Source organism: Equus przewalskii, unplaced genomic scaffold (assembly GCF_037783145.1).
Source record: "Equus przewalskii isolate Varuska unplaced genomic scaffold, EquPr2 ChrUn-6, whole genome shotgun sequence".
NCBI classification, from domain to species: Eukaryota; Metazoa; Chordata; class Mammalia; order Perissodactyla; family Equidae; genus Equus; species Equus przewalskii.
The window spans coordinates 1,622,789-1,638,582 of record NW_027228754.1 but is presented as its reverse complement, the minus strand read 5'-3'; the positions used below and the strand labels follow the sequence as shown (position 1 = coordinate 1,638,582).

The 15,794-nt window shown below is 44.9% G+C and overlaps 1 protein-coding gene and 1 non-coding gene across 11 annotated transcripts in view; both read left to right on the top strand.

The window, feature by feature from the left end:
* The first annotated feature begins 2,577 nt into the window (after positions 1–2,577).
* The window catches only part of LOC103551135 (sodium/potassium-transporting ATPase subunit alpha-4), a 29,116-nt gene continuing 15,899 nt past the window's right edge, over positions 2,578–15,794 (top strand). Inside the window, exons 1-11 of one of the 10 annotated variants that reach the window (XM_070608384.1) lie at positions 2,578–2,761; positions 3,443–3,642; positions 3,837–3,896; positions 5,714–5,917; positions 6,526–6,639; positions 8,244–8,378; positions 8,658–8,775; positions 11,803–11,939; positions 13,548–13,746; positions 13,982–14,091; positions 14,291–14,425. In XM_070608384.1, the coding sequence (XP_070464485.1) occupies positions 3,475–3,642; positions 3,837–3,896; positions 5,714–5,917; positions 6,526–6,639; positions 8,244–8,378; positions 8,658–8,775; positions 11,803–11,939; positions 13,548–13,746; positions 13,982–14,091; positions 14,291–14,425 (1,380 nt within the window). In that variant the 5' untranslated portion in view covers positions 2,578–2,761; positions 3,443–3,474. Of the gene's footprint in view, positions 2,762–2,866; positions 3,643–3,836; positions 3,897–5,713; positions 5,918–6,525; positions 6,640–8,243; positions 8,379–8,657; positions 8,776–11,802; positions 12,072–13,547; positions 13,818–13,981; positions 14,092–14,290; positions 14,426–15,794 lie in introns of those variants that run through there. The other 9 variants (XM_070608383.1, XM_070608381.1, XM_070608385.1 and 6 more) reach the window with 9 other exon arrangements.
* On the top strand, positions 15,322–15,428 carry LOC139081703 (U6 spliceosomal RNA). The gene has a single exon (XR_011536963.1). It is a non-coding gene; the product is annotated as a U6 spliceosomal RNA (small nuclear RNA).

Genomic DNA, 15,794 nt, shown 5'->3' with positions numbered 1-15,794 from the left:
GCATTTCCCACTTGCTCAGCACCCTGTGCATCTTCACTTCATCGCTTAGGCTACCCTCCACTTCTTTTTTTTTAATTTTTAAATTTTATTATTTTGTTGAGGTCATATTGATTTATAACACTGTGTAACATTGGGTGTACATTATTATATATCAGTTTCTGTATAGACTGTATCATGCTCACCCCCAATAGTCTAGCTTTTATCTGTCACTCTACACACGTGCCCCTTTACCCCGTTTGCCTTCCCCCCATCCTCCTTCCCCTCTGATAACCACTAGTCTGTTCTCTTTATCCATGTGTTTGTTTACCTTCCACAGATGAGTGCGGCATTGGTCTTTCTCTGTCTGGCTTATTTCACTTAACATCACACCCTCAAGGTCCATCCATGTTGCAAAAGGCATGATTTTGTCTTTTTTTATGGCTGAGTAGTATTCCATTATATATATAAACCACATCTTCTTCATCCATTCATCTGTCGATGGGCACTTGGGTTGCCTCCTCATCTTGGCTATTGTGAATAATGCTGTGATGAACACAGGGGTGCATAAATCTTAGGAATGTTGATTTCATGTTCTTTGGATATCCAGTAGTGGGACAGCTGGATCATATGGTACTTCTATTTTTAGTTTTTTGAGAAATCTCCATACTGTTTTCCATAGTGGCTGCACCAATTTGCATTCCCACCAGCAGTGTATGAGAGTTCCCTTTTCTCCACATCCTCTCCAACAATTGTTATTTTTTTGTCTTTGTGATTATAGTCATCCTGACAGGTGTAAGGTAAAAACTCATTGTAGTTTTGATTTTCATTTCCCTAATGGTTAGTGATTTTGAACATCTTTTCATGTACATGTGGCCATCTGCATAGCTTCTTTGGGAAAATGTCTGTTCATATCCTCTGGTCATTTCTTGATCAGGTTGTTTGTTTTTTTGTTGTTGTGTTGCATGAGTTCTTTATCTATTTTGGAAATTAACCCCTTGTCAGATATATGATTTGCAAGTATTTTCTCCCAGTTGGTGGGTTGTCTTTTCATTTTGTTCATAGTTTCCTTTGCCTTGCAGAAGCTTTTTAGCCTGATGTAGTCCCATTTGTTTATTTTTTCTTTTGTTTCCCTTGCCTGAGTAGACATGGTATTCGAAAAGATACTGCTAAGACTGATGTCCAAGAGTGTATTGCCTATATTTTCTTCTAGGAGTTTTATGGTTTCAGATTTTACATTCAAGTCCTTAATCCATTTTGAGTTAATTTTTGTGTATGATGGGAAATAATGGTCTACTTTCATTCTTTTTTACATGGCTATCCAGTTTTCCCAACATCACTTATTGAAGAGACTATCCTTTCTCCATTGTATGTTCTTGGTTCCTGTGTCAAAGATTAGCTCTCCATAGTCGTGTGGTTTTATTTCTGGGCTTTCAGTTCTGCTCCATTGATCTGTGTGTCTGTTTTTGCACCAGTACTATGCTGTTTTGGTTACTATAGCTTCGTAGCTTATTTTGAAGTCAGGGATTGTGATGCCTCCAGCTTTGTTCTTTTTTCTCAAGATTGCTTTGGCTATTCGACTTTCTGTCTGGATGATCTATCCATTGATGTAAGTGGGGTGTCCCTACTATTATAAGTAGGTCCCCTACTATTATTGTGTTGCTGTCGATTTCTCCCTTCAGGTCTGTTAATAGTTGCTTTATATGCTTTGGTGCTCCTGTGTTAGGTGCATATATATGTGTAATGTCCTCTTGGTGGAATGTTCCTTTTATCATTATTTACTGTCTCTTCTTGTGTCTCATTATCTTTTTTATCTTTTTTTATTATTGTTTTTTCTTTTTAATGATTGGCACCTGAGCTAACATCTGCTGCCAACCTTTTTTTCCTTCTTCTTCTCCCCAAAGTCCCCCAGTACACAGCTGTACATTCCAGCCGGGAGTGCCTCTGGCCGAGCTACGCAGGATGCCTCCTCAACATGGCCTGATGAGCGGTGCCAAGTCTGCACCCAAGATCCCAACTGGCAAAACCCTGGGCTGCTGAAGTGGAGCATACAAACTTAACCACTCTGCCACCAGCCGGCCCCTATCTTTTTTATCTTGCAGTCTGCTTTGTCGGATATAAGCATGGCAACACCTGCTTGCCTTTCCTTGCCAATTGCTTGGAGTATCATCTTCCATCCCTTCACTCTGAGCCTATGTTTGTCTTTAGAACTGAGATGTGTTTCCTGGAGGCAGCATATTGTTGGGTCTTGTTTTTTAATCCATCCAGCCACTCTGTGTCTTCTGATTGGAAAACTCAGTCTATTTACAGAGTGATTATTGATATAGGAGGGCTTAATTCCCCCGGAGAATTCTATGCAGCCCCTGCTGTTGATGGAGTTGGTGGCTGAGGTGCCTCTACTGGGGGCTGGGAGCAGGGAGCTCCCGCCGTATGTGTTTGCAGTTGTGCGGATGGGCGGCTCCACCCACTGTCCTAGGGCAGGTCTCCGTCCCCGCTGCAGCCACCACGCCATGGCCGGGGCCCCTCGGGCGTTCACGTGCGCGTCCCGGGCACGGGGCTGCCGCCGGCTGCTCCTGCCTCCCCAGGGACGTTTGAGAGCGCGGGCGCGCACGCGGGGCTGCCGCCAGCCAGCTGCCACCCCTGCTCCTGGCTCCTCGCGCGCTCCCGCGGCCCGCGGCCCGCCCCCCGCCCCCCGCCCCCCGCAACAGCCACCGCCCCCCTGTGGGTGTTGTCCCACGGACCTCAGCAGCCGTGGCCGCCGCTCCTGGCGTTAGCTCCACTTAGGGTGCGTGGGGCTGGGCAGCCCTGCCTCCACTCACAGTCCCGCAGGCGCTGCGTGAGGTTCCGCGTCCTGCGTCGCTGCCAGGAGGGGGCGGGGGGGGGGCGCGGTGAGACAGGAGGCTCCGCGTCCCGCCCACCGCCTTGAGATGTATAGCTGCCTGGATCTGTCGGGTCATGTTGTGCTGTGTAGGGGATCCGCTGTTGGCCATGGATCTCTGGTTGTAATTTAGAGGGAGAGACAAAGGCAACCCCTCACTCCCTCTGGAGAGCCCTTGGCTTCTTTGTTCCCCCAGGTCCTCAGGCTTCATTTGCTCACCTCCCTCTCCTGTCTCAGGCCCCAGGCTCTTCCCACCCCCCCACTCCCCCGTTCCTGACGTTCCTGACGCTTCTGCGCCCATCTCTTAGGGCCTCACAGTCTCTGTCTCCTGTCTCCCACCTCAGGCTTCTGCACTCCTCTCTCGGTTTTCTCCCTCCCTCTCCCATCCCCTCACTTCTTTACCACCTCACTCCTCCATTCCCTCCACTTTCTCTCTGCTCGCTCTTTGTCTCCCCACCACTGTCTTCTCATTGCCCGGCCCCTCCCTCCGCACTCCCTCAGGCCGCCATTCCTCTCCCCCTCCCCCTTCATCCCCTCCAGCCTCCCGGTCCTCACTCTCCCTCGCTCTTTTTGCTTTCTTCTCACCAGTTGAGCTGGGTCAGCTATATCCAGGGATAACTATGGAGTTTGGGAAGACAAGGGGGAGGGTAACGCCTCAAGAGCTGAATCCAAGCTCAGGACCTAAACCTAAAAGGGTGCCGAAAATGGTTGGGAGAAGGAAAAAAGAAAAGGTGAAGAGGAAAAAAAACAAGGCAAATATAGAGGAGCTGAAGAAGGAAGTGGTCATGGTGAGAACACCCAAAATGGATGCTAACAAATTACCCTCTGAAAATACTCCTCAACTCTCAACCTTTTAACATCTTACCTTGAGGATTAATCACAGAGGCCAGAGCCATCCCTCTTCCCCCAAATGTTTCTCTCCTTCCCCTGGAAATGACCTGGGGTCGCCACCTCTTCCTCAATGACTCCACTGTCTCCTCAGGATGACCATAAATTAACCTTGGAAGAGCTGAGCAGAAGGTATTCTGTGGACCTGACAAAGGTGAGTGAAGGAACAACCTGAGGGAGGCAGAGGGTCCCCGTCCCCAACTTTGAGGCTACCAGGACAAAATTGGAGCTAGAAATCAAGCCCCTCACTTCAAGTCCAGTTTTTTTTTTTTTTTGAGGAAGATTAGCCCTGAGCTAACTGCTGCCAATCCTCCTGTTTTTGCTGAGGAAGACTGGCCCTGAGCTAACATCCGTGCCCATCTTCCTCTACTTTGTTTGTGGGACACCTGCCACAGCATGGCATGCCAAGCAGTGCCATGTCTGCACCCGGGATCCGAACTGGGGAACCCTGGGCCGCCAAAGCAGAACATGCGAACTTAACCTCTGTGCCATGGGGCCGGCCCAAAGAGTCCAATATTCTTACCCTTAACTTCCACCCAGCCAAGTTCCACAGGACACACACCTGGAAGATGGTGATCATGGTAACTGCCTCCCAGAGAGGTCAGGATTAGATAAGAAAGTAAGAATGGTTTAGAGCAGCGCTGCTCAGACATTTGTCCTCAGGACCCCTTCACACTCTTATTATCAAGGACCCCAAAGAGCTTATGCTTTGTGAGTTATATCCATCTGTATTTACTGTATTAGAAATTAAAATTAAGAAAATTTAAAATTATTTCCTAATTCATTTAAAAACAAGAGGAATCCCATTGTATATTAGTAAAAATAGTATTTTTATGACACCAAAAATAGTTAGTGGCATTTTGCATTTTTTTAAAATCTCTTTAATGTCTAGCTTTTTAATAGAAGACAGCTGGATTCTCATATATTTTCAGTAGTAAATCTGCTGCAATATCATGTGTCATGTAGCCTTTGGAAAATTCCACTGTATACTCGAAATAATGAGAGCGAAAAAGGAAAACAATGCATTTAGTATTCTTATGAAAATCATTTGACCTTGTGGACCCCCTGAAAGGGTCTCGGCACCCCGTGGGTCCCCAGACCACACTTTGAGAACCACGGTTTAACAGCAAAACCATATATAACTACTCCTACCATTACCACTGCTGTTACTAGAACCACTAATACAATGATCACAAGTAAAACACTTAAATAAAAGCCCTCAAAATGTAAGTTCCTCTTAGCTCTAGAATTTCGTCTTTGGAGGGGCTTGAAGTGGCCATCTGGTAACCAGTAAAGAGCGTAGGAGGCTTGTCTTGTTTTTATTAAAATTGCATGTTTTTCAGGGGGAGGTTGGGGAGTGGCTGATGGTGATTAAGGAGAGTGTGTTTTACAATTCTCTGGTAGGTTCTACTATCATTTTCATTTAGAGTAAAAAGCACACAAGCTTGTGTACAAGGCTACAGTGAGAATCTATGCATTCATGTATTTAGTTGGGTTTTTTTTCCTATTTGTAAGTTAAAGAGTCAAAGTGGGACTGTCCATATGTTCTCAACATTATGTATTCTCTCTCATCATTACATTAGTCTTTCACATTATGTTATAAACTGTCCATTGATATTTATTTATCTTGCCCTAGAGTTGGCGCTCCATAGGGTAGGGACCATTCTTACTCATTTTGGTACCACCGTGCTAGACCCAAGATGGGTGTTTAGAAAGGTTTGTGAATCAATCCATAAGCTAAAAATCCTTCCTATGTAAGGGTGCTAAATGATACCCCTTCTATAATGCAAATTTTAAAGTCCCACTTATCCAGGAGGAACTTTAAGACTGACTTTCAGAGAGCTTCGTTGGTCTCTAGACCCATTCTGGGGCTGTAAATGGCAGATCTGAGTTTTGAAGCCAGGTTCCCCTTTGCTATAGCTGCTTCTCTTTTCATGGTTCTCTGTCCATCCCTATTTCATCTCCACACAGGGCCTTCGCCCAGAAAAGGCCCAGGAAATACTGGATCGAGATGGACCCAATACACTTACCCCACCCCCCACCACTCCTGAGTGGGTCAAATTCTGTAAACAACTGTTTGGTGGCTTCTCCATCCTACTGTGGACGGGTGCCATTCTCTGCTTCGTGGCCTATGGCATCCAGACGTATTTCAATGAGGAGCCTACCAAAGATAATGTGAGTCTATTCAACTGCTACTGCCAGTCCAGTCTCTGCTTAGCCCTTGATACTCTTCTGCTCAGCCACCTAGCTCTCTTGAAGTCCTCTGGCCCAAATCCCTGATACTCCCGGGATTTTATAAGGGAGCCCATGGTCCCTCCTGGTTTCTAGCCCTTTGTCTAGAAAGCTACTGATTCAGCTCCCTAAGATACATGGTTTTCCCAGAAACTTGCTCTCCTTTGATTACCTTCCCAACTGATCATCAGAGCACTTTGCAGTCCCTTTCTCTTTCCCGGAATTTTCTCTCTTCATCTCCTTCTTCCCCATCTCCCTCACGATCTGCCTCCCCCCTCCCTGCCCCCCCATGAATAGCCTTCCTGGAGAGGAAGATACAGGGCTTCTCAGACATGGGATTTTGCTGGCCCCTCATTATTGCTTAGGGTTCCTAAACCAGGAAGCCGAGTGAGCCGGCCCTGTCTCAGACTCTTCCCAGACCCCGTGCTCTCCAACTGAGTCCAGTGGTTTCTTCCACCTGGAGAAATGGCTATTCCCCTTGCAGGCGGACTTTCTGAGGATGAAGAAGAAGAAAAAGACCTACTGATGAGCCCTTTCTTTCCCCACTCCAGCTGTACCTGGGCATTGTACTAGCTGTCGTGGTCTTCATCACAGGCTGCTTCTCCTATTATCAGGAGGCCAAGAGCTCCAAGATCATGGAGTCTTTTAAGAGCATGGTGCCTCAGGTAGGATTGGTGTGGGAGGATCTAGTGAGAGGAGGTGTAGTATGTAGCCAAATACACGATTAGTAAGTCCCCTGGAGAATTATATCCTATGATGAGTGAGCTGAGTGAGGGTGAGGTCCACTTAGGTTTTACTCTATCAGGCCTGAGAAAGAGACAACATCACCTATGAATAGTCTGGTCTAGAATGCATAATCCGAGTCTAATGAGCATAATCCGAAACCCTAAATAAGAACATTCTATTCAAAAAAAAGGGGGAGGGCAAAGGAGGTCGAGGAGGCTGGATTCTTTAAATGTCAATGACATTAATAACAAAGAACAGCTGTGGAAATGTTCCAGATTAAAAGAGGCTAAAGAGACATGGCAACTAAATGGAACACCTGGCCCTAGGCCGAATCCTGTGCTGGAGGAGACAATAATGCTGTAAAGGATATATTGGGTCAACTGCCAAAACTGGAATAGAGACAGTAGATTAAAGTGTTATATCAATGTAAAATTTACTGAAATCGGTAACTGTATTGTGGTTATTTAATATCCTAATTCTTGGGAAATGCACACTGAACTATGTAGGATAAAAGATCATGAGGTATGTAACTTACCCTCAAATAGTTCAGGAAAAAAATATTCCCATACACACATATGTAGAGACAGAAAACGGATGACAAAGAAAATGGGATAAATGTTACTAGGTGAATCTGGGTAAAGGTTATACAGGTGTTCTTGGGACAATTTTTTTTCTCTTGAAACTTTTCTGACAGTTTAGATTATTTTCAAATAAAAAGTACCTGGAAATAATATGACAGTAGAAAGAGGTTCCTAGGCACACGGCTGGAAACTTGGAAAGAAACAGGCTTTAAAATTTTCCAGCGACATGATCATGTTCTAGCATTACAGCCCAGGATCTTCTTCTCCCTTTGGTATCAACATAACTTAATTCTTTGTTGAATAAGAGTTCCGGGGAAATGTTTTGGTAGAATGGAAGTAGGAGTTTGGACTATCAGTTAGCTTTTGCTGCCTAACCACCCCAAAACTTAGAGGCTCAAAACGACAAACATATTATTTCTCACAATTCTGTAGCTGGGCTGTTCTTCTGATCTGGGCTGACCTTAGCTGGTGCTGGATGGTCAGACATGACCTCATTCACATGTCTGGGGTCTCAACCAAGATGAATGGGACAGCTGGGGCCTCTCTCTTCATGATCTCTCTTCCTCCAGGAGGCTGGCTCTGGCTTGTTCAATAGAGTGGCAGAGGGGTAGGGACAACAGGGCAAACCCCAACATGCAAGCACTTTTTAAGCCTCTGGTTGCATCACATTTGCTAAAGTCCTATTGGCCAAAGCAAGCCATATAGCCAAGCCCAAGTGTAGGGATGGAGAGATAGACCCCATCTCTTAACGCGAGGAGCAGCAAAGTCACATTGCAAAGGGCCCTGCAGACAGCCATGGTAAGAATTTGCAATCTCCCAAGGAGACCGTCAAGTATGATGCGGAGTGACAGTGTAAGAAAGGGGAGTCAGAAGGAAGGAGACCAGGAGTGGAAGTTGTAGGCCAGGACGGGGATGGGAGAAGAAGAAAGCTTTGGAAGTGACCCTGCACCATCTTCCCACAGCAAGCTCTGGTAATTCGAGGTGGAGAAAAGATGCAGATCAACGTACAAAATGTGGTAGTGGGAGACCTGGTAGAAGTGAAGGGTGGGGACCGAATCCCTGCCGACATCCGCCTTATCTCTGCACAAGGATGTAAGGTGAGGGGAGGTGGAAAGTATTGGGAGGGGACTAAGTATGGTCTTAGGGCACTGTAGTGACCTGGGCTCAATTAAAGAAAGTATGATCTTATTGTTCAGAACCTTGAAAAGTTACAAGGGAAAATTTGAGGTTAGAGACAAGAAGGTACTGGTGTGTAAATTTGTTTCTGCCTGCATGTCAATAATGGTGATGTTGGTGGCAGATAAAGATGTGTCATCTTTATAAATGAATCTTTTGTCCCATGCTCATTTTATCACCTATCCTCCCTCCCATCCCAGGTGGACAATTCATCATTGACTGGAGAATCAGAGCCCCAGTCCCGCTTTCCTCATTTCACCCATGAGAACCTTCTAGAGACCCGAAACATCTGCTTCTTCTCCACCAACTGTGTGGAAGGTGAGTATCGCATCATTAATAGCCTAGATTCAAAAGCAGCGATTGAAACAAAGATTTCCAGAGCTCTCTATCTTCTAAAGGTAGTAGGGTAGGTAATAGCTGGTATGCTGTCTAGGTTCTCCATCACTCATGACCTGTATGACCTTTGGTGAAAGGTCAAAGCCATCATTTCCACATTTGCACGAGGATGATAATAAAAGTCGCCACCCCTTAGATTTGTATGTGGATTAAAGGACATAATACATATAAAATGCTTAGCACAAAGTCTAACACATTGTAAGTGCCCTAAAATTGTTAGTTATTATTATTCCAGTTAGTGAATATGTCTATGGTCTATGAACTGAAAATAGCACAGAAAGGAGGAAAATTATTCAGCCCTGCTAGGTCATTCTTTTCCTGAGGTAAGCCCTAACTTCTCCTCACTATTCCAAGAAAGGGTATTGGCACTGCACATTTGTTACCAGAGGTGCCACTCACACTTTGGCTTAGCTCCTAGAATCTAGGATATCCTTCAACTGGGAGGCAGTCTGGCCGAGGTGCTAACAATGGACTCAATATCATTATGTCAACCTTTTCTTCATCCTTTCCCCTTAAGGAGGCCTGCAAGACTGTCTGGAACACACATGAAAACCATTATTCGTGTTTAAGGATAAGTGTTTGAGCATCTAAGAAATAGCTATTTTTTAATGGAATGCCTACTATGTGTCAAGTGCTACAGATAACTCTGATTCTCAGAACATTATACAGCAGATATTATTCCTATTTTACACATGAAAGACTAAGGTTCAAAGAAATTAAATGCAGTGTCCAAGAGCACAACTCAACCAAAAAGAGGAGGATCAAGGATTCTCATGGAGCTCTGTCTCCACAGCCCATGCTCTTTCTACAGACCCTCATCTGGAATAACACTTGCTAATGACCTCTCTGGTAATAAAATTATTTAACGTGGAAATACCTTAAAGGATAAGAGTAACATTAAGACTGAAGAAGAACCCATCTAGAAAATAAAATATATTTAAGAAAATTTGTATGGAAAGATACAAGTTAGCAAGCTTCCTTCAAAAACACTAAATTTCTATTGTTAAATTTTAGGAATAAATTTGCTCAGATTTGTCCTTCCAAAGTAGGTTTTTTGGTCAGCAAAGTATATGCTTCAGATAAGGGAGAAAGTGGTGGTGGCATTCCATCTGAGACACAAGGGTCTGGCTAGAATACAGGAGGCTCTAAGAGGAGACTGGTGGGATCTAAGATGTGGCCAAGAGGGTGGAGCTAGGTTGAAGGAGCTCTTAACTTTTAAACTGAGGAATTTCTATGCAATCTGTAAACTAGTAGCATAACTTTAACCTCTCTTCTAGAACCCTGCCTCCCTGCTTTCATCACTGTGGACCTTGATGGGGCTTCTGGTACAAAATCTCTCTTTGAGTTCTCATGCACCTTCACAGAGGCCTAAGCTGTTTCTCTGACAATATACAGAAGGTGTATATGGCCAAGCATGGGGAAACCATAGCAGAAGCAATAGAAACGAAGAACTAGACTAAACCAAACCATGGCAAAATAGATGGAGGTGACACCATACTCTACCCCCCTCAAAACATAACACCCTCTCAGCACCTCTCAATTATTTCAGTATCTTCCTTTCGCAAGGCTTAATCTGTCTGAAGCTCATCTCAGAGAGTGCCTCACACTGTGAAGCTTTCCAGAATTACTCTTCTGCAGAACATTGACCTGACCTGTCTGCTATCTGAGCAAGACCTGCTCTCAGACGCGTGTAGCTGAAGGTGACCTTGGGAATGGACCAGCTACCCTGTGTTATGTCTGTGGGGCCTGCCAGATTCGAGCCACCCCCACAAGTCACACGTGTGATTTTATATCTGTCCTTCTGGAGACCCTAATTTCATCTAAATGAAGAAAAGAAAGAAACGAATAGTTGAGTGCCTACTATGTGCCCAACCCTGCTCTGGGCTCTTCTAAAAACATTTCATTCTTGCAGCTTTGTAGGTGCTTTCATCCCATTTTAAAGATGAGGAAACCTGAGTCTCAAAGAGTTTAAGTAACTTGCCCCAGGGCAAACAGTTTCAGTCTTTCTGATTCTAAAATAAGTGCTATTTCTATAATACGTTTCTTTTCTGGGTGAATCTGACTGTAACTTTAATGGTAGAAATTTCAGCCATATGATAAAGCAGTAAGGGTTATTTTGAGCAAGGAACCTTGTGGGGCCCCTCATTTCAAGCTGTGTAGGTGAGTGTCCTGCATGATGTATGTAAAGCCAAACATGATGGCCATGCTTCCCTTCTGACTCAAGGGCAGTGTTGGAGAGAAAAGCCCCGAAGCCCAGCTGTTAGGACCTGTGCTCCCCAGCAGGGGTCAGACTGGCTCTAGCCAGCAAAGCAGGGAGGGGCTCAGGTCATAGCAGGGTGTTGCAACCCTGGCACTACTGACACTTGGGCAGGATAATCCTTTGTTATAGTGGGAGAGGAGGGCTCCTGTGAACTGCAGGATGTTTAGCGGGATCCCTGCCCTCTGCACACTAGATGCTAGTACCAACTCCTTCCCACTCCAGTTGTGACAACCCAAAATACCTTCAGAAATGGCCATTGTCTCCTGGAGGGCAAATTGCCCCTGGTTAAGAGTCACTGGGTTAGAGGAGAAGGGGATATTGGAAGATAGGACTCTAGCAGAAGCATAACCACTATTCTTGCAGATCTAGACACTGTTTAGCTGCTGAGGGCAAAATAAGAAATATAGAGACAATAGAAGATATTTAGATTAAGTGTGATGAAGACCTTCTTGACAGTGAAGGCAATTAGGCAATAAACTTGGGTATCTCTGGAGAGCTGTGAAATCTCTTCAGAGGCTTCTCGGACTAGGAGACCCTTATCTGTCTAAACTAAATATGAGGATAATACAACATAAGAACCTTTCACAGGGCCTTGAGTTTCAACCTTGTTTTTGACCACTGACAGCTTTCTCCTTGTAGGAACCAAACCCAACAGACTTCCCAATTCAGACTTCCGCCTTCATCCGCAGGAACAGCCCGGGGCATTGTGATTGCTACAGGAGACTCCACAGTGATGGGCCGCATTGCCTCGCTGACATCAGGACTAGCAGTTGGCCAGACCCCCATTGCTACTGAGATCAAACACTTCATCCATATAATCACAATGGTGGCCGTCTTCCTTGGTGTCTCTTTCTTTGGGCTCTCGCTCATGTTGGGCTACAGCTGGCTGAAGGCTGTCATTTTTCTTATTGGCATCATTGTGGCCAATGTGCCTGAGGGGCTGCTGGTTACTGTCACCGTGAGTAGCCAGGGTGAAGGGTGGCCTCAGGGCAGACAAACAGACCCAGGGAAATGAAATAACTAGGATCTCTTTTGTTGTTGAACATCACCTGACATGTATACAGGTGTAAAATCATTTAGTTCCCAAATTAGATTGACTTCCTCCACCCACATTTTCTGGTGCCTTCTCTTTCTCTTTCTTCTCAAGGAGAGAGGAAGTGAGTTGTGATGCAGACAGCATTTGATTCTAAGTCACTGGGAAGAAGTTCTAGTTCCAGGTGTCCTGGGTAGTGAATTTAGCCAAATCACTTAACGTCCCCAGGACTCAATTCATCAGTTTATAGAGGAAGATTAGTTTAGAATTGTACGATTTTATTGGAAAGGACTTCAAAGCCCATATAAATTCAACCTTTCAACCAATGCTGAATATCCTTTATAAAGTCTCTGGGAGATGATGATTATTTCTAGTAATGTCTCAGTTCATTTCATTGTTGGATTGCTCTAGTTAGATTTCATTGTGTTGAGCAGAAATATGATTCCCTGTTTGATCCCAGTTTTCCCACCTGAGGAAACACAAAATGAGTCAATTCTTCTACAAACTACCCTTTAGATTTTTGACAGCAGCCATATGTCCCCTCAAACTCTCCAGGTAGGATGAAAGATAATCCCTTTCCTCTTGTCCGTTTTTCATATGACATGGTCTTCAGAGCCCTTGTCTTAACTAATCACCTGTTTGGGGGTATGCTCTAGTTTATCAGTATCCTTAAAATAGAAATGAGAATAGCACTGTGGTGTGGACAGACTAGCACAAAAACATCAGGACTAGTGATATGTAAATAAATCATAACCCTATGATTAGAATTCTGTGCTTACGTAACCACAGCCTAAGAATTTGTTCACTTTTAAAACAAACTTGCCATATACTTGACTTTCATTGAATTTATGGTCAAGAAAAATCTTTTGGTTTAAATGATTTCTCAAGTTCTTTTCAGTGCTGCAGTATTCCTTCTCAATTTCATCATTTTCTCCTTTCCCTTCCTTTTTTTTTTTTACCTATTGATACAACCCCCTTCACACACAGCATCTTATACCACAATAAAAGATTAGCTGTGGATGTGGTCCCTGGAAAGTCAGACTTGAGAAAGAGGTGTGGCCTGAACTTGAATAAAAAAGAAGCTGCTGAGTAGAAAAAATGAAAGGCTCACTGGGGAGTGGAATATTCCAGGGAGAATAAGGTGATCGTTCTCTGTGCTGCTCTAGTAAAGGAATACACCCTTGTTTTGAAACTCGGCCATAAAGCACAAACCAAGATCACTTTCCTAATTTCCTTTACCATAGCCACAGATGGAATTTCTAATGACTAGGTGGGAACACAAGGGAAATAAATACAAACAATTGAAATAGCAATAAAAATGATCAGACTCTCAAAACACAAATTGGTATAAGTAGCCAATCTCTTCTCTCCATTTATTCTCTCCCCTCTTCCTGGCCTTAGGTGTGTCTGACTCTGACAGCCAAGCGCATGGCGAAGAAGAACTGCCTGGTGAAGAACCTGGAGGCGGTGGAGACGCTGGGCTCCACCTCCATCATCTGCTCTGACAAGACGGGCACCCTCACCCAGAACCGCATGACTGTCGCCCACTTATGGTTCGATAAGACCACATATGAGGCCGACACTAGTGAAGAACAGACTGGTGACTAGTGGCATTGGTGGGCCAAGAGTGGAAAGATTTGGGGGATGTGATGAGTGAGCTGAGAGTGAATGGTGAGTCCAGACAGAAAATAGCTGGAGAGTAAGTGGAGAGAAGGGAGGTATGAAGGAAAGGAAATGTGGTCTCTGTGAAGTATTTGGGTACAGAACAGGTTGTGAATAACTCCCTGCTTTAAACTCTCCTATCCCCTGCTCATAAATCTGTTCTTTCTCCCTAGTGAATACATTTGCCAAGGACTCTGATACCTGGTTTATCCTGGCCCGAATCGCTGGCCTCTGCAACCGGGCTGACTTTAAGCCTGATCAGGAGACCCTTCCCATAGCTAAGGTGTCAGTCAGACCTAAGAGGGTAGAGGGTACCTCAGTGTCCAGGGTCTAACCCGCTGTCTCCCCAAAAATCTCTCTTCTGGCACTCAGTGATTTCCCACAGGTACTCCCTCCCCACTCTGCCCCTCTCCTTGTCGCCACCACGGGCAAGCCCAGGTGCCACGCCCCTCAAGCTTACGATACAAAACCCATCCCGGCAGCGGGCGACAACAGGGGATGCTTCTGAGTCAGCCCTCCTCAAGTTCATCGAGCAGTCTTACAGCTCTGTGAAGGAGATGAGAGAGAAAAGCCCCAAGGTGGCAGAGATTCCCTTTAATTCTACCAACAAGTACCAGGTATAGAACCAACAAAGGAAAGAGAATGGTAGTGGGGGGATGGGCTCCTCATCCGGGGAAGTGGGAGCACTGCCTTTGCCTTCAGCCTCACCTCTGAGCGGTAGAACAGAGTCAGTGGATAACCTGCATCCCACTTAAGAGGAAGGCTCACCTCAAGAGTATGTGACAAACAGGTGAGGGAGCAGTAGGTGATAAAGGAAGAGATGTTCAGGCCTAAGCGAGCTTGGGGCTGTGCCACTTGTGGAGAGAGCAAGTCGTAAAATGCTCTCTGAAATGTCTGTAGGTAGCAAAGGCTGGTTGGTGAAAGTCAGTTACAGGCGCGTGCAGCTGTTAGGAGGCATCTCTGTGGCCACCTCGAGGTTTGCTATTGCAGAATAAGGTTGGATTTGCAAGACACTTCCCTGAGGCGCCTTATTTCATTAGTCATCAAATAATTCCTTTCATTCCATGCCTGCAGCTCTAGCAGCTGCCCTCAGGTAGGCCAGCAGGGGTCTCCAGCAGGTTTGTGAAGTTTTTTTTCATTTCTCAGGAACATTTTGTCCGTTATCCAGGTAGGAGTGACAAGAGAAGGAGAAATGCTGAGTGAGGGACAGTGGTGGCACTAGCAATAAAATCCATGAGAGGGACAGGAAAGCCAGTATTTATGTCCCCCATGAGAATCCTGGCACAGTTTAAAGAGCGGGTTATGGTGGAAAGTAGGGAATGGGGTGTTAGCGTGAGTGGAGCTTGGCCAGCGAAGGTTGGAATGCTAGGGAGCAGTCACGTTTGCTCAGGGGAGTGGAAGTCTCCGAGTTCACGTACTACCGTAAAGGTCAGACGTTCAGGAGTGGGTAACAGACAAGAAAGGAGACTCCCAAAAGTCAGTTTTGTTTTTCTGTCTTAAGAAACACATAATACTGCTCGCTTCAGCAGCATATATACTAAAACTGGGACAATACAGAGAAGACTAGCATGGTCCTTGCACAAGGATGACACGAAAATTCGTGAAACATTTTCATATTTTTGTACTTGAAAGTTACTAAGAGAGTAGATCTTAAAAGCTTTCATCACATGGAAAAAAAAATTTGTAACCAAAAAGAAAACCATTATAAAATAACAAAAGCCGTATAGATTTTTAGAAACCCAATTACCTGTATTTTCACACTGAACACTGAGCAAGTAAGAGTTAAAAAGCAAAGCCGTAGTTTTTTGTCTCAACTGGCTTTCAGTCAGTGTAATAAGATAGGCCTCCTAAGCCCACACTGCAAACTTCTTTCCACTTTTTCTGATGTTTAGTGGCCTCCCTAACCAGACAGGAATTTTGTGCTTGGCAGGGCCCGATTAAAGCTTTTGACTGGAAAGAATTAGCTACTTCTCCCTCCACATGATT